This window comes from Eremomyces bilateralis (assembly GCF_010015585.1).
Source record: "Eremomyces bilateralis CBS 781.70 unplaced genomic scaffold P152scaffold_1, whole genome shotgun sequence".
Taxonomy (NCBI): Eukaryota; Fungi; Ascomycota; class Dothideomycetes; order Eremomycetales; family Eremomycetaceae; genus Eremomyces; species Eremomyces bilateralis.
Genome location: NW_022985067.1, coordinates 2,267,466 through 2,284,503, shown reverse-complemented (window position 1 = coordinate 2,284,503; position 17,038 = coordinate 2,267,466). Strand labels below are relative to the sequence as shown.

At 48.7% G+C, this 17,038-nt stretch overlaps 5 protein-coding genes across 5 annotated transcripts; 3 read left to right on the top strand and 2 right to left on the bottom strand.

Annotated features, from left to right (window-relative positions):
* Positions 1-1,398: 1,398 nt before the first annotated feature.
* Positions 1,399-5,998, bottom strand: P152DRAFT_470035 (uncharacterized protein; the record flags this gene model as incomplete). Its single annotated transcript, XM_033680936.1, has 8 exons — positions 1,399-1,934; positions 1,984-2,143; positions 2,197-3,911; positions 3,965-4,470; positions 4,520-5,067; positions 5,124-5,534; positions 5,585-5,629; positions 5,678-5,998. The coding sequence occupies 8 exons, from the start codon at positions 5,996-5,998 to the stop codon at positions 1,399-1,401; spliced, it is 4,242 nt and encodes a 1,413-aa protein (XP_033539267.1).
* Positions 5,999-7,889: 1,891 nt separating this feature from the next.
* P152DRAFT_454207 (uncharacterized protein) lies at positions 7,890-10,388 on the top strand. Its single transcript, XM_033678549.1, has 6 exons — positions 7,890-7,973; positions 8,028-8,875; positions 8,929-9,101; positions 9,167-9,471; positions 9,522-9,736; positions 9,790-10,388. Exons 1-6 carry the CDS (start codon positions 7,946-7,948, stop codon positions 10,246-10,248), a joined length of 2,028 nt encoding a protein of 675 aa, XP_033539266.1. The 5' UTR covers positions 7,890-7,945; the 3' UTR covers positions 10,249-10,388.
* A 282-nt stretch (positions 10,389-10,670) lies between these two features.
* On the top strand, positions 10,671-12,159 carry P152DRAFT_510823 (uncharacterized protein; the record flags this gene model as incomplete). Its single annotated transcript, XM_033682685.1, has 3 exons — positions 10,671-11,068; positions 11,124-11,448; positions 11,497-12,159. Exons 1-3 carry the CDS (start codon positions 10,875-10,877, stop codon positions 12,157-12,159), a joined length of 1,182 nt encoding a protein of 393 aa, XP_033539265.1. The 5' UTR covers positions 10,671-10,874.
* A 1,253-nt stretch (positions 12,160-13,412) lies between these two features.
* On the top strand, positions 13,413-15,356 carry P152DRAFT_387007 (phospholipase D; the record flags this gene model as incomplete). The annotated part of the gene is made up of 2 exons (XM_033675864.1): positions 13,413-15,150; positions 15,199-15,356. The coding sequence occupies 2 exons, from the start codon at positions 13,413-13,415 to the stop codon at positions 15,354-15,356; spliced, it is 1,896 nt and encodes a 631-aa protein (XP_033539264.1).
* A 62-nt stretch (positions 15,357-15,418) lies between these two features.
* On the bottom strand, positions 15,419-17,011 carry P152DRAFT_386897 (D-lactate dehydrogenase; the record flags this gene model as incomplete). Its single annotated transcript, XM_033675856.1, has 1 exon — positions 15,419-17,011. One exon carries the CDS (start codon positions 17,009-17,011, stop codon positions 15,419-15,421), a length of 1,593 nt encoding a protein of 530 aa, XP_033539263.1.
* Positions 17,012-17,038: the final 27 nt, after the last annotated feature.

Below are 17,038 nucleotides of genomic sequence, written 5' to 3'. Positions count from 1 at the left end.
GTCGCGTCGATTATATATATCTCTCCTGATCAAATCTGTGCCGGATTGGATGGCGTTATAGATCTGTTTTGGCGTACATCCAGCCATTGTCATCTTGTCAATTTCCTGCTTCTGTTCCACAGTCAATTTGCGGTGGCTGCGGTGAGCTGATGCCGAGGAGACAACGTTATGGTTATGCCCTAGAACCATGGTATGAATAACCCAACGCCGCGTATCACGGTCGAGTTTGATCTTAACCGCCCATCCACAGCCGGTTTTCGAGCTTCCAGTCTTGCGGATTAAGGACGAGATTTTGGGAGGTTTTCCGGACCGATCGCACTCGAACCAGGCACGATTCTTCTCATCCCAGTACTTATCCGTAAAGGTCTTACCTCTACGGATACCGAAACGCCGATCACGCGCGTATTGGAGGAGATATTGGTAGGCATCGTCGATATCTTTCCAGCCTTGATCAGGCTGGACCGGTGGGGCGGAAAGATTGATATAGTCCTCCTGTATCGTATTTAGGAAGTCGTTGAAGAAGGAGTCAGGTAAGTCCTCTATATCTTGGTCGACCTCATCGTTAATCTCCTCGTCTGCAGTCGCAAAGCTCTCCTCCATATCACTATCTCCAGCCTCACTTTCCTCCTCACTTCCCTCCTCACCTCCCTCCTCATTTCCATCAAAATCTGACGGATCGAGATACGGGACTAGGCCCAGCGAATTAGTTGGGCGGAGAGCCATATTTAGAACAAGATTGGCGTTGATGTGAGATAAATGGCGGTTTTGCTCAATCAGGTGATCATTGCAGCGATACAGTGGGAAAACACCGTTAGATTCCAAAAGAGCATAGATAGATTGACCTTGATCCTAATGAGTATAGAAACTGCGGGAATACGTCCATATTTAAGTTCTGTATACATTTCATGGCCCTAGAGACCTTGACTTGCTCAAGACGAGCGAAAAAGCAAAGAATGGGGGGCTGGTAACATCGCGGGATGCATGATGCGTTGTCATAGTTAGGAATATGGGGTCATGGATAGGAAATTGGAGGACAGGAGACATTCTGATCTCTGACAGTTGATATTTAATACTTCTATCACCATTTCCGCGAGTTCTGCAGCTGCACGTTGAGCGAGTTGGTGGTCACAGAAACTAGTAGGCTAACCATATTTGGGGACGTGTACGGTACGTGTAGAAGCCGGGGACGTGTACGTGTAGAATACCTAACGTGTACGCGCAGGACCATCCGTCTTGGATACCGTCTGAGCTTGCTGAGATAACCCTTATGATATGTCCTAGTTAACCATAAAACTCCTGATGCAAAACAATCCCACTCCGACCGTCGACGACAATTCCTACATCCTTCGCTGTCAACAAATTGCCATATTACGTCGCCCTCAACCTCCACCAAATCAACTAATCTGATGATCGCTTCGTGGCCTTGGTTCTAATCTTCATCATGAGAACTACCAAGCCATACGACGCAATACAGAAGAGGGCTGTGATACCCACGTCTCTCCAGCCGTAGTATTTGGCCTTGAGATTAAAAGTTTGGGCATACTCTGCTCCAGCCTTGTAAGGGCAATACTGGCAGGAAGATGTGCTGTTGCCGTCCACAATGTAGCCGGCGTTGTTACCCAGGAACGCCGACATGTATTCCCCACAGGTCTGTCCCGAAGGGAGAGGAATATCGGTAAGCTCGCTTCCCTTGCAGTTAACTGGAACATCCCATAGGAGAGCGGCGAGAAGCCCTCCCACAAGATAACTAAAGGGGTTGAGATAGTAGATCCAGTAACGCCAAAATACGACAATCTGATCGTATGGCACTACGACGCCGCAGAAGTTGATGAGAACTGCTCCAATGATGACAGGATTCAGGAGGGAGGCAAAGTAGGCATTCGGAGAGTAGGTAGCAATGGCTTGGCCAATGGCAGTATAGAGGAATTCGTATACTGGAATCGAGTTAGCAAGACCTCAGTTTAGACGCGCCGAAGTTCTTACGAAGCATTTGTACGTAGATTTGACCCGATATTGACGCTTGTACAGGGAAGCCTGCTGTAAAGTACCAGCATGCGAAGTAAACCGTGCCGCAGATGATCAACCATGGAATTTCCGAGACGCATTCAGCAACAATGAAAGCGAGCCAGTGGTATGTTTTGGACTACAGTAGAGGATCAGTAAGCGTTCCATTTTGTGATTCGGACGGGTGACTACCTTCTTCTCCCGGGTCTCAAATACGTCTCTGTTTCGCAAGAATAGAGGTTGCAACTGGTTGATCATGCCTGGTGCCACGAAGACGAAATTGAAAACGGCCATTAGTCTAAGTTGGAGGTCGAAGCTACCATCTCCAATCATCCAGAATGTGAATCCAGCAAAGAGCGCCTGCAAAATATGCATGTGAATCTTGTTCCAAACATAGTCTGGATTTCGCCACAAGGCAATTGACTGGCGTATGGTTACCAGACGAATCTGATATGGGATGGGTGTCGCAAAGTCATGGACCTGATCGTGTTGGCTTTCTTCATCAATAATGGGCGCGTGCTGCAAAGCTTCTCTATCCAAGCTTTCAAGTTCTTGCATCATATTCTGCCGTTCAGGTGATTCTTCCCAGATCTGAACCCAGTCCTTTCCTGTGGTACTGCGACCTTGAACCACATCAATGATATGCTCCGCTGGATTCGCATCGGGGTCGCACGTTGCGCCATTCCTGGCAAAGTAATCCAGTAAATGTGTCGAGTTCTCTCCAGTCTTGCCAAAATACGTGGTTCGACCACCTTTAGCCAATAACAAGAGGGAGTCGAAGGCATCAAAAAGGGCTGCTGATGGTTGATGAACGGTGCAAATTACTACCTGTCCACTGTCTGCAAGTTTTCGCATGAACCGGACAATGTTGAATGCGCTCTGACCGTCTAAGCCACTGGTGGGCTCATCCAGGAAGAGAAGTCGAGGCTTTGCGACAAGCTCAACACCCAGAGTCAGGCGTTTCCGTTGCTCGATATTGAGGCCAGCTCCAGGTTCTCCAACAATTGCGTCTTTAATTTTGCGGAGCTCAAGAAGGTCGATGATTTCCTCCACGTAGTCTACCTTCTCCTGATCCGGGATGCTGTGCTCTTGTCGCAATCGAGCTGAGAATAACAGGGACTCTCGAACTGTGGATGTGGATTCGTGGACATCCATTTGCTCGCAGTATCCGGTGGTCCTCTGAAAGGTAATATCTTGTGGCTTTCCATTGACATGAATAGAGCCTTCGATTCTCCCTGCATCCTTTCGTTGAGCCAGGACGTCCATAAGCGTTGTCTTCCCAGCGCCAGATGTGCCCATCAAAGCAACTAGCTGACCAGGCCTAGCGAAGCCCGAAATTTTCTGGAGAAGTTGTTTCTCGTCCCCATGAACGTTGACAAAGTAGTCAAGATCCTTCCAAGTGAAAATCGATTGGTGACTGGAATTGTTCAGTTCTTCGGTCGCAGGGCCTGCCGTAGACGCTGTCGTTTGTGTACTGACGACCGTCTTCTCTTCGTCAAGTACGTCTCCGTCAATGCTGGGATTGCTACCGCGCTTGAATAAGAGTTTAGCGGAGCCACCGGTGCTGTCTGCCATTTCGAAGCCGATTGCAGTAAGACAAGCAAAGAAAATCCAGAAACCGATTATGACGCCAAAACCTCTCCAAACATGATACCTGGAGAAGTTGTATTGGGAAGCGATATATGCGTCTCCAGAGATAGTGTTTCCGTTGGATCCAATAACACTGCATGCCCGATAGTGATCATTATCGTAGCTGGCACCGTATGGTAGATACTGTGGAGACTGGCAGGAAAGCTGCAAGCCGGACCATTCGTTCCCCATGAGTGACTCGAAGGCATATGAAGCAGGATTGATCCAGAATATCCAACGGAACCATACATGCATAGACGTAAATGGTATCAAATAACCTGGAGTTTAAACTTAGCGTCATTCGGGATCAGCCCGTAGAAGGTGCACATACCGGAGTAAATCATCATGATCATTGTAATTGTCCCCGAAACCTTGGATGCATTCCCAAAATGCCGGAACAGAGCTCCGATTGCCCTGTACTGGGACGCGAAGCAGAGCGTGATAGCGTTGAGTACAACCCAGTATGTGAAGAACTTGGCTGCCGAGACCTGGAAATGAACCATGAAGTAATAAACAATGGTAAAAATTGTGACTTGCGTAAAGACGATCGGAATGTCAACCAGCACAGCAGCGATGCAGTATGCGGTAGGTCGGTAAAAGCCAAAGCGTTTGTGACGAGAGATGATCGGTCGGCCCATGAAAGAAGCTGTGGTTTCGGAAAGCATTTGCAAGCAGAAGTATAGAATTCCAAAAAAGAGTGCTCCTGGTCGAAGGAAGACAGAGCTGCTCGTTGTGGAAAGGTTGTAGAACAAGGATCCAGTCATCAGGGCTTGAACAAGCGCGGAAACAACCTTCATTATGAGGGACCAGCGGTCTCCCCACATGATCTGGAATGATCTGTCGTACATCAGCAGAGTAATATGATATGGAGCTGGAATAGACCGACCTCACAGCGCAAGCGATCGTTTGATCCCACAAACTGACCGTATAGGCACTATGAATCTGCCTGAAGAGTGGCGACTTTTGCCGTTCTAGAGTCATCGCCTGCTTCAAGTCTTCAATTTCGTACTCCAGAGCCGCTGGATCGACCATGTCCTCGATCATGGCGATATAAACCTTGCTTTGTTTGAACCTCTGTTCAAACTCATCTGCGGTGTTTGGAACGCTGCTCTCGAAGCCAGGTTTGATTTTGCGTTCGGTATGAACCGCCGCCCCGGTGAGGAAGTCTGCCACTGAGCCGCCTTTTGGACAGATGAAGCCCATGTCCTCAAAATATGATTTTGCAAGTTCTCGCGGGCCGTGGTAGATCTCTCTTCCTTCGCAAAGTACTAGAACTTTGTCGAACAGGTTATATAATGCATTACCGGTCTGATAGAATGAGGCAATGACTGTTTTCTCTTGCTTCTGTGCAGAGCTGCGGAGTGTACGACCAAAATCCAAGGCTGTGCTGGCATCAAGGCCTCTTGTTGAATTATCCCAGCACTGGACGGGTGCCTTTACGCAATTTAAGTTGGCCAGGGATAAAAGACAAGAGAGGATGATGATCTTACCTGCCCTGCCATGACTTCGGCAATTGAGACACGCTTTCTTTCTCCACCAGAAACACCCCTGACAAACTCGTTCCCGACCAGAGTGTCTGCCGTATGTCCAATTGCCAGAGACCCAAGAATATCTGACGAAGCGTTGCTTGTGTAATGATTAATCTTCTTCAGTTCGTCTGGTCGATAATCAGGTACATTAGTCCACAGAGCAAACTCCAGAGTCTGAGCTACAGAAAGCGTGGGAAAGTGAATGTCATCCTCGTTGTTGAGTATCATTTGATGCCGGAATTGCTTGGCTTCTACATGGTCCGCGTTGCCAAAATGAACTTCGCCTTGGATGCTCTTGAGTGATGCGCGATCATTGGCTAGCATGCGAAGTAGAGAGGTGCAGCCGGATCCCGGGCGACCAACAACAAGCAACTACAGCATGATTAGGACAGAAGCAGTGATGAAGGACACCAATGACATACCATTTCTCCAGGCCGAACCTGGCCGGTGACTTGATGAAGGATGTGCTTCTTTGCGTAAGCAGCAGAACTAAGAGACTCTCTTGTGTCACTCACCTTTTGAGGAAGCTTCCTGGCTTTTATGCCGTTGATTATCCCTCTTGGATCGATCCGTGAAGCGAAGGTTTCGCAATAATCGGTTCCGCGCTCATTTACCAGGATAGAAAGATCCTTAAAGGTAACCGTCAAGCGCTTCTTGATACCAGTCCAGCAGCTTCCATTCTTGATATCATTGTCGGGTGAGCTGGACGGGATGTCGTGCCCCTCTGATGACTCTAGTTCCGAGCGAGACCCGTCTTCTTGCTTCTCGCCCTGCTCTGGCCAAGGTCCTCCAGAGGGGTTGCTTTGGCCAGCCTGCCATGATGTTAGGTCCGACATCTTCAAAAATCGAGACGAATGAGAACATACAGCTCAAGAGACTCAGCCATGCCGGGCCTCCTATATACTCTTCCTGCTTGTTTATTCCCGTTTCTCCGATCTTTGATAAATCCGATGGGTCGTGGCATCCGCGATCAGGTTCTTCAAGCCAGCGTCCTCATATAGTCTCCACTTGGACCTGGAAGGACACTGCTGACTGATGCAGATCGTAGTAAGTTCACTGCTGTGAGCGGAAATAGGAGCATCAGGCTGTTGAAAAGCTGGCGCTATATTTCCGAACGTCGGGTTGAGGCAAGTAGCAGACCCTCTTTCCAGTGTTCGGAAATGCCCAGCGTTATTTCCGAAAGAACGTGAAGGACCACTTTTCAACTACCGGAATCCTCACTAACTACAGATAAAGCCCCTCGGTCCCCGCTAGAGCATACCGAAAGAACGTTCCAGCAGATCGATCTTTGGAAGATACAAACCAAACCAGCGTTCTTGGTGGCACCCTGGATTCCCCGAATCTCCACGAAACGAATCACCAACCAAGAAATGCAGAACCACCAACCGCCACTGCATTCCCTGGTCGGGATCGCTGCCCGGCATGCCGACCGCGCTGAAATAGTAGTCACAACGCCGATGGTCCCATCGCTCGCCTTGCAGAGAATCCTAACCGACGCTAAAGTGACCGACGACAGGAGCCTAGAGGCGGAAGTGTTGGAAAAGAGGATGACTGGAAGTGTCAAGGAAGAGAACACAGGAAAATGTGTTATCATAACAATTCCTACCATAAAAGGAATCCTATCTTCTACATCTTAGAATAAGCAATACAAGTCATTTCACCTAATTTCATGAGGAAGCTATCATCGAGTCACTAAACCGGTTGAATCAGCCCAGACGGCCCACAGTGGCCCTGAAACTCGGTAAGACAGATCAACGCCAAAAACAAGAAGCTTTCGTAAAAGCGTAACTGGCAAGTTAATCAAACATCTCGATAAAGCGCTCCCGGGTCGTCATGCGAATGCGGAGAAACGGAAACGGTGGAACGTTTTCTCCTCATTTACGAGTTGTGGAATACACCAAGAGCAACCTTGAGAGCCAAAGTCGGAAGAAGGCACGATGACATTGCCTACCTTCTAGGAGCATATACGTAACTAGAAAGGGACGGGCCTATCGATAAATGGAAACCGGATACAGAGGTGGTTAACGCGACTCTGGCCTTCGCGGAGACAAACAGATTGGACACACGACGATAGATCCAGACAACATGCTGAGATGTCCTCAAGCGCAAAGCAACGCTGCGCCGCGAGTAAGAACAGCGTTCCCAAATCCCAATATGTAGTAGATAACCTAGAGGACCATCAGTATTGGCCATCTCGGCCACTTGGATCTAAACAAGGAGGACAAGAGAGAAAAATCGACAATGGACCTCATACAATGTAGATTAGTCAGCTAGTTCCCCACGTAGGCCGACCGTCGCAGGGTGGCTATTTAAGCCGGATCGGCTTGTGTAAAACCGTATTTGGACCCTGAATTAACGGCTTATAATTGACTCGGCCTGCAAGCCGGTACAAGCCAAACAGTTTTCACCTCTAGCCTACCATAACTTCTTGGTTTCTGATAATCAATTGCTCGCAATCCCATATTTCTACTGTGAAAATAGCAGTGGTAACTCACTGGTAAGAGGAAGCGATTTGGTAAGGTGGTAGACACAACCATGGTACAAAGTGGAAATGAGCCAGGCCAAATCACTCAAAAGTGGAGACAAAGCCGGAATGCCTAAATAGCCACCCTGGGCCGACCCAATCAATCAATTACTCTACCGGAACATGGCCCGGCACCCAACCACGTCATCGGAAATAATGTTTATTCCGATGGCGAAATAAAAGTTCAACATCTTGATATTTCCCCCGAATCTATAATCCCGACACCATTATTAGCCCCTAACGGTCCATGACACACACCATGGCCACCATCATGACCAAAGCCGCTAGTAAGTCTACTAGATCACCTGATGCTTCAGAGTAGACTGAATGAGACATAATAGGGTCTCATGCAAAGAACACCTCAAAAGCATGCGAAGAATGTCGTCGGAGAAAGCAGCGCTGCAGTGGCGAGAGTCCATGCATCACTTGTCAAAGGCGCGGTGCAACATGCTGGTACCGGGTGGTTACAAGAACAAGAAATTCACGCCAGGTTACCTCCGAAGATGCCGACTTGGAACACGGAACTCTGAATTCAAGATCCCATGCGACCACCAGCGGTATTTCAATCGAACAGCAAGCATCAGGATTGAACGAGATCGGCATGGAACAGATTCAATCAACTCTCCCCCGTAGGCATATTTTCAACAGCATCCGTGTTACAGACGTTTCTCGAGATTCCTCCCTGTGCATTTCGGAACTCTTGTACGGTCCATTGTCTAGCTTTTCATTACTCCGCCATCTTCATGCGCACCTTGAACTTCCAAGTATTCGAGATTCAAGCCCATTGGTTTGCCCGGGGCAGTTCTATGATGACAATGAGAGTCTGGATGCTTTCAATTATCGCGAGAGAGCCTTCAGATCTATACCCAGTGCGCAAGATGCGGATGTTGCATTCCTTCAGTACGACCTTGCCAAAGGCTTTCAAGACGTCTATCTCAGGACAGTTCATCACCTTTTTCCATTGGTATCTGCTGAGACTGTGCAGCCTCTCCTCCTACGTCTCTATGACCCAAATCCATCGAATGTTGTCGGGAGCTCCGAAAAAGCACTTGTCCTTGCCACTTTGGCGATTGGAGCAGGCTACAAACATGACGGATGGAGGAAAATTCTCTTCGAGAAAGCATTAAAAGAATCAGAAAAATCACTTTATGACATCAACATGGAGGTCGTCCAAACAGAATTATTGCTGATAAGTCAATCTCCCGCCTGATGCTCGTCTCCAACTGACAAGCTACTGTTTACGCTCATTGTGAGTTCATTTGGGGCAGTCCACAGGTTGCCTACCTCATTCTAGGCCGCAGTCTACAAAAGTCACTGGCAGCCGGACTGCATCGACTAGACCCGTCATATCGGCAACCACATCATAAGTCCGCAGAAGCGACCCGTACATTCTGGTCCGTGTATTGTTACGAGACGTAAGTGGTGCTAAAGTCAAAGTTGTGGCGCATGGCAGCAAAATGGGTTGCTTACACTTTAGCAGCCTTGTTTCTCTCACATTTGGATGGCCCATATTGCTCCAGATAAGCGATATGGATTTTTCTATCCCGGAACACGGCACATTCACCTGGGCATTATTCAGAATGTGTGAAGTGATGCAAGAAATACACAAACTCTATCGGTGTTGCCATACCACTATCAACGCTGATCTCAAGACGGCCTATAAGATTTTTCATGATTTGCAATCACTCCGGCGAATTTTGGAATCAGATCTAGAAATATTTATCGGAAAGCCTCTAGAACACAACAGCAGCGAAAATCTGGTACAGCACGTTGTTCTCTCATACGGTACGTATGACTTTTTACACGGTTAGGCTGCTCTTACTGACAAATGCCAGAATACTTCAATATCGTCTGTTTAACTTTCAGGCCTTTCCTGCTCCTGTCGCTTGAATTTAGACGTCAAACGGACTCAGAGAGCCTGACACCAACCCAGTCCCTCATGCTCACCATCGACTCGACTTTGCAAGATGCTTGCGATCGTTGCATTGACGCTGCTCGATCCATCATTGTCCTTGCGGACACTGTTATCTCATTACATCCAGTGGCTGAGGTACTCTTTATCATGAAAGTCTCCAGGAACTCAACTGACTTGGATCCTCTCAGATACTCTGCAATCACGAATTATTCCTTGAGACCGCTTGCTTTATCCTAGCTTTAGCCACACTGCACGACTTGAGTTCTTACGATACACATGATAGATACTATCGGAGGGCAATGTCATGCCTTGGCCAAATGTCCCCTCGAGAACGGCTTACGGACTTGATCGACGCACTTGAACAGCTTCATTCTAAGGTGGGATCATTTATCAACCGAGCCGCGAATGATATTTCTGTATTGCCCACTGAAGCTGTACCGAGTCAGGAGTTACCAACAGCAACCGACGGTGTATATCCCCAGATTGACGAAGCAGCACTGAGCCTCGACGGGGTCGAACAAACTTTGCAGTCTTTGGAGCAACTTCCCGATGCAGAATGGCCGTTCATGAATTGGAATCTATCAGGGATAGACTTGGGTTTCCTCGACTCCCTTGCTGGGGATGGTGCGAATGGAGGCGCTACTTAAGTGAAAGGCCCAGCCTATCAAAGATTTGTTTTTCAGATTTTCCTTTTGATTATTTTTATGAGAATATTTTGCATCTTTTCAAACTCTTCTCGTTGTCAGCGGATCATTCCAAGTTCGTGAGTAACCTTGTCTTCGAGCGCGTTTTTGTTAAGCTCCAAAGCATTAATTTTGGGGCTGCAAAGCTGCTTCTGTACTGTTGAAATAAAGTTTGTAACAACTATCAAACCCTTCAACCGTGGAGTTTCCGGTCTAGACCGTAGACGATGCTGGAAGATGCCCACAGCACCACCAGCGCCGGATTGATTGGCCGAAAGCTTCTGGGGTGCTTGGCAAGCGCGTAGGTATTGTTATCACTCCAGCGAAGCCTCGAGGGAAAATGACCTGGAGAACTCCCCATATTTCCCTGCAATTTTCCAGGTCAAGTTCCCTGAATCTAATTATACGGAGTAAGAATACAAGCTGCCATCGCCACGTTGTGATCGCCCGATTTTAATGCTGAAATTATATTCTCGACGATCAGATTGAGGACATGTCACATGTGCTATGCAGCGGATATAGCTGTCTAGTCCTTGAAAATGAACCGTCATTCGATTGCAAGCCAAACATAGCTCTGGTACCATTACTATATGCTTACCTCCCGATTTATTCCCGAAGTAACGCAGAGATTTCGATCAAGCCCAACTCTAGAGGTGCGAGCCAGTGATTCGGACGTCAGACGTTTTATAGAGGGTCGGATACCACGTCTACCGAAATGCATTCGACGCGACGAGGAGCTCCAGCATCTTGTTCAGGACAAGATTGCGGAAGCCGTTGATGGCATGTAGGTGCTCTCTAGCGGTTTAACTGCAAAGCCTTTTTACTTACGGAGTGGTCAGGTTCCTTCTCGCGCGTCTTCACGTCGACTCGCTCCTTGACAAAAGGAATAAACAGAGTGTTATTTTCACGCTAGAGAAGCTATCTAAAGGCTCGACGGCGCTCGAAAAAGCCTATGGAGAGGCAATCAAGCGAATAGACGGACAACTAGAAGATGACCGTTCGCTGGCTAGGCGTGCTTTATTCTGGATAACATATGCTCAGAGACCACTTACTACTCGAGAGCTATGCCATGCGCTGGCTATCGAGCCAGGCGATAAAGCTCTGAACCATGACAGTGTTTATGACGTGGAAGACATTTCCTCCGTCTGCGCTGGGCTTGTTACTGTAGACGAGGAGAGCAACATCATCCGGCTCGTGCACTATACGACATAGGAGTACTTTGAGCGCATACGCCTGGTATGGAACACTAGCGCTCAGCAAGAGATAGCGGTAGCCTGCTTAACGTATCTATCTTTCGACGTGTTTCGGAGCGGCAGCTGTGCTAATGATAGAGCATTCGAACAGAGGCTCATCGAGAATGCAATTTACGACTACTCAGCACATTACTGGAGCGAACATATACGACATGTCGAAATCATCACTTCTTGTTTAGCACTAGAATTTCTCCGCGATAGCACCTTAGTTGACTCCACCGTACAAGCTGTGTCGATGTCAGACTATAAATATGAAGGCTATAGTAGTCAGTTCCCGGAAGGAACGAGCGGACTGCAATTCACAGCGAGGCATGGACAGGTTTACTTGACAACTAAGCTTTTGGAAGGCAAACATGGAGGTCTCGACATCGAAGCGGACTCGAAGGATAGTTACGGTCGGACGCCGCTGTCGTGGGCGGCAGCGAATGGGCACGAGGCAGCGGTACGGCTCCTGGTCGAACGGGTCGACGTCGAAGCGGACTCAAAGGACAGTGACGGTCAGACGCCGCTGTCGTGGGCGGTAGAGAATGGGCACGAGGTAGTAGTGCGGCTGCGGGTCGAGCGGGACGGCGTCGAAGCGGACTCGAAAGATGACGGTCAGACGCGGCTGTCGTGGGTGTAGGGAACGGGCATGATTGTCACAATGCTACACAGGGGGATATCTGATGGAACTGTCTGTAGATATATAGCTAGTATTGGACCAAACGAAACGAAGAAGTGGAAGAGAAGAGAAAGGAAAAACTAATATACAGGTAGTTGTAAGCGGTGTCACATTCACTTCGTGTAACAGTCAATATAGTCAACTCATGCTTGATCGACGTGATCCCTTTCTCAGGCCATAAGGCCATGAATCCATTCCTCAACATTGATCTTGAAGTTGTGTCGTTCAACTCATTACGCTCTATTGCTATCTCTAAAAGCAGGTCTATATCTAATGCAACCTTTAGTTGAGTAGATTTGGGCACGGTCGAGTCCTAAGATAAGTATAGATGATGTCACAGTTTTGAGCTGTGTTTAACGGTTATTGTTGGCTGCGGCAGAAGAATCTAGCAAGAAGCGGAAGAGGATGAAACGGTCTAAGAAAAAGCAGCGCTCTGCTGGCTTTGCATAAATCAGTCTACAGGATAGAGGACACCAAGGCTCCCATATTTGACAGCAGAATGAACTGCAAAGAACGGACGGCCTCTCTAAACGGATTTCATAGACCAACGACCTCGCATGCACGATTTTCAACTCGAGAATGATTCACCTAGACTGACAGCCGCATATAAAAATCGAAAGTAGTTAAGTTACCTTAACTAACTAGTTAAGTTAACTAAGTTAACTTAGTTAACTAGTTAAGTTAACTTAACTAACTAGTTACTTGAAATTGACAATCGGACGCTTGAGGTTTAGTTGGGGAGATGCTGGATGTTTGTAAATCTGAAGTCGTTCCCGAGGCGCCAGTCTAGCCGTATCAGGAAGTCGACGTCATACCAGACGGAGACGTTTTGTCACGTCTGCCACCACGCGTTCAACGTCATCTCCAAGAGAGTCCATTAATACCAGTATTAGATACCCATATTACTCGAATAATTTCTTGGTTTGCTTAGGTCTGGAACAAAGTAGGTCAATCATCCTGCCCAGACTCGATGCCCAGCTTTCCCAGAGTGGCAGATATCATGCGTCTTGGAAGCCAGCAGAGCTACCACTACCCTCGTGCCGGTTCATTCCTGTCACTGATCTCTTCTATATCAATTTCGTGGCAATATGTTCCCCGAAGTCTTCTATGACTTCTATCTGAGTTTTACTATTCCCAATTCGTTGACCTTCGTTGTGGCTTTAGCGACTGGCGTCTACCTTTGGCATCTTGAACTGTGGAGAAAGAGCGTCGCCATGCCGGAAGTTCTGACAGATCGCATTGTTTCCTTATGTCAATCCGAGTCGATTTCATCTTTGCTTGCAAAAAATCCATCACGGTCGCCGGGATCAATCCAGAACGATCTGTTTGGCAAGCGGCATCCGCATATTTTTGGCGAAAGGGAACCTAAAGCGATCGAAAGAGCTACCAAGGCAGGCCTCGAAAGGGCAAGAAAATGCGGAAAGTTCAAGAATAGCGAACCGAGCGAGCTCTTTTTGCGTCTCTTTCACGATGCTCTACTTCCAATTGACGCAGACCCTCGTGTGGGCTGTGTCTCCCCATGCCTTATGGGTGCAACTGGCGTAGTGCCGGCGACAATCGCAGGAACGATGCTAGATTGCGTTAGACATATCGCGAACCTTATTGCTCGAGCAGAGAGTGAAGTCTTATTAGCCACGAATTACTGGGTCGGTTCCCGGGCAAGCGATGTCCTGCGAGAAGCGCTCAAAGAATTGTCAAGAAGAGCTGGGGAACGTGGACAGAAGGCGAACGTAAAGATCATCTATGACCGTGGACACCTCAAGCAATTCATCCAGAATCACACTATGGTATCCGAGAGGGAGTATACGCACTCCAGCTTGAACTTGCCGCCAGCAAGCGAGATCCCGAACGTATCCATGCAAGTCATGAATTATCATCGGCCGGCGATGGGCACCTTCCACGCCAAGTTCCTAGTCGTCGACAGGAAGGTCGGGGTGGTGGGAAGCAACAATATTCAGAACAACGAGAACTTTGAAATGATGGTTCATCTGGAAGGCGACATTGTCGATTCTATCTACGACAATTTCATTATCTCGTGGCATGAAGCTCTCGATCCGCCCCTGGAGACGCTGACACGCCCGGCGTCGACACAACGCCCGCCCACATTTGAGGATCCGGAATTTGGAAAGTTTGCTGAGAACTTCAAAATCGACCTTTCCCGGCCGCAGGAGCCGCGGATGTCGGATGAGTTGGCTCGGTCACCGCGCGAATTCAGCTTCTCCCAGAGCATCCAGGATGAGGTTCGGACAGTACAGAAACTGCTTTCACCAGGGCAGGGAATGTCGGCCATCGACGCGCTTTCACATCACCTAAATGAGCCTTTCGGCGGAGACGTGAAAACAGCTTTGCCAGATGACACCCCTGTCCAGTTCTTCCCTCTGAAGCTGCACAAGCCGCACGCTCCCGTTGCGATGGCATTAGTCAACCGAAATCCATGGGCAGCACCGAACAATTCCTCTATCCACACTCCTCAGAACGAGGCCTGGCTCTCCGCGTTTCGGAATGCCCGCCATTCCATCTTCATCCAAACACCCGATCTCAATGCCAGTGTACTACAGCCTGCAATCCTTGACGCAGTGAAACGTGGAATCATAGTCACGCTTCATCTCTGTCTTGGATACAACGACGCCGGAGAGATGCTGCCTGGACAAGGCGGCGTCAATGAGACAACAGTCGCAAGACTCAGGAGAAAGGCGAGAGAGAGTGGGGAGGATGTTGCAGGGCGACTAGTCGTGCAATGGTACGTCGCTGCGGATCAAGATCGGCCGATCTGGGCAGGACACAAGAAGCGCAGTTGCCATACCAAACTCATGATCGTCGACGGAGAAGTGGGTATTACCGGGAGCGGGAATCAAGACACCCAGAGCTGGGCACATAGCCAGGAGATCAACGTTATGATTGATTCGAAGGAGATTTGTCGAGAGTGGATGGACTTGTTGGAAAAGAATCAGAGTAAGTCCTCGCCTCATTTGGTCTTTGATATATCTGACAAAGGTGAAGATTCCCGTATCTACGGAATTTCCCAGGATGACGGCATCTGGAGAGATAAAGAAGGAAGAGAGGCCGAAGGTGCAACTGGTGCTGATCCTGGCCGATTCGCTTCGCTCAAAGGGCTGGTTGGAGCCGTACAACGGGTCAGAGGCCTCGGTGGGTTTTGAAGATGCAGAATATCCTATAAACGATGTTGAATAGATTCGGATCCACGAAATAACCTTATGTATCAAGACCAACCCAACGTGGACTTAATATCCTGGACAATGTCTTGATCCTGGTATCCTTTGGATGACGCGCTCGATGAAAAAGGAATCCAACTGTCTTTCGCGACCCATTTCTGGTGGAATATCTTATCGGGGTTGAGCAGATTCTTCGGATCCAGTGCCGCCTTGACCTTTCGCATCGTGTCGATACTCTGCTGTCCCAGCTCTTCCGTCAGCGCGTCGCGGTTTTCCAGACCGATGCCGTGCTCTCCCGACACAGTTCCCTTCATTTTAACTGCCCGCCTCTGGACATTTTGGATGATGGTACGCGCAATCTTTTCGTCCTGGGGGTCATACAGGATGCCAGCATGGAAGTTGCCGTCTCCAACGTGTCCAATACAAGATCCGAGGACGCCGGATTCCTTGATATCGGCTTGGGTCGCTTCAATTAGATCGCCTAGTCTCGAGATAGGGACGGCGGCATCGGAACTCAAAAATTTGTCCTCTGGTTTCCTTCTCAATGCAAGAACGCTCCACAACGCCGTTTTACGTGCTTGCCACAAGTCGCTAGCTTCACGTTCCGTTTTCGAAATCTCGAATGAGCTGCAGTTGTTTGCTTTCGCAATATCCATGACTTTCCCTATAATCTCTTGAACCATCCGGTCCGAGTACCCGGAGAATTTCAAGAACAGCGTTGCTGTTTCAGCGTACTGCTTCTCGCAGTATCCGGCTTCATTGACGGCCTTCATGGTGAAGTCGTCGAGCAATTCCAATGCCGCTACTGGGAGATCCTCCTGGACGACCTTGATGGCACTGTCCACCGCATTTGGTATTGAAGGGAATGCAACGACCGCAACGCGAACGTTCTGAGGTTTGCTGGTCAATTTGAGGGACGCTTCGGTGACGATCCCTAGAGTACCCTCGGATCCAACGATGAGCTGCGTCAAATCATAACCAGCACTTGATTTGCGCGGTCGATGTCTGGTTTTAATGATTGTGCCGTCGGCGAGGACGACTGTTAGTCCAAGGACCCACTCCTTCATCGGCCCATATCGGTATGCGTTTGTGCCTGAGCAACCCTGAGCAATCATGCCACCGATCTTGGCGCCTGGGCCCGGGTCAGGCGGGAAGAAGAGATTCTGTTCCGCGAGCGTTTGATTCAATTCCATGTAATCGACTCCCGGTTGCACGACAACGTCCATATCCTTTTTATTGACTCCAATGACGCGGTCCATCAGCTTGAAGTCAATGCAGCAACCACCTTTGGTAGTCATTGCCAGGCTTCCTTCAAGGCTGGTTCCGCCTGAGTATGGCAGCATGGGGATCCCTAACTCATGGCATACCTTCGCTATCTTACTCACTTCCAAGGTCGAGATGGGGTAGACGATAAACGAAGGGCAGTCCGTCTCTTCCGGGGCAGGAGACCATGCGGTACTTGACTTATTGGTGCACTCTCCGACATCCCGTATGATTCGGTCCGCGGCAATGTCCTTTTTGAGTTGTCCAATCGCCTTGCGTAATGTGTCTGGCGAGACACTGTACTTAGCCGTAGCGGACTTCTCTAGTGATTGTGTTGAGCTGCGATCAGGCGGATTCCTTAAAAGCGACTCTGCCATTAACGTTGTCGCTACTGCAAAGATAGC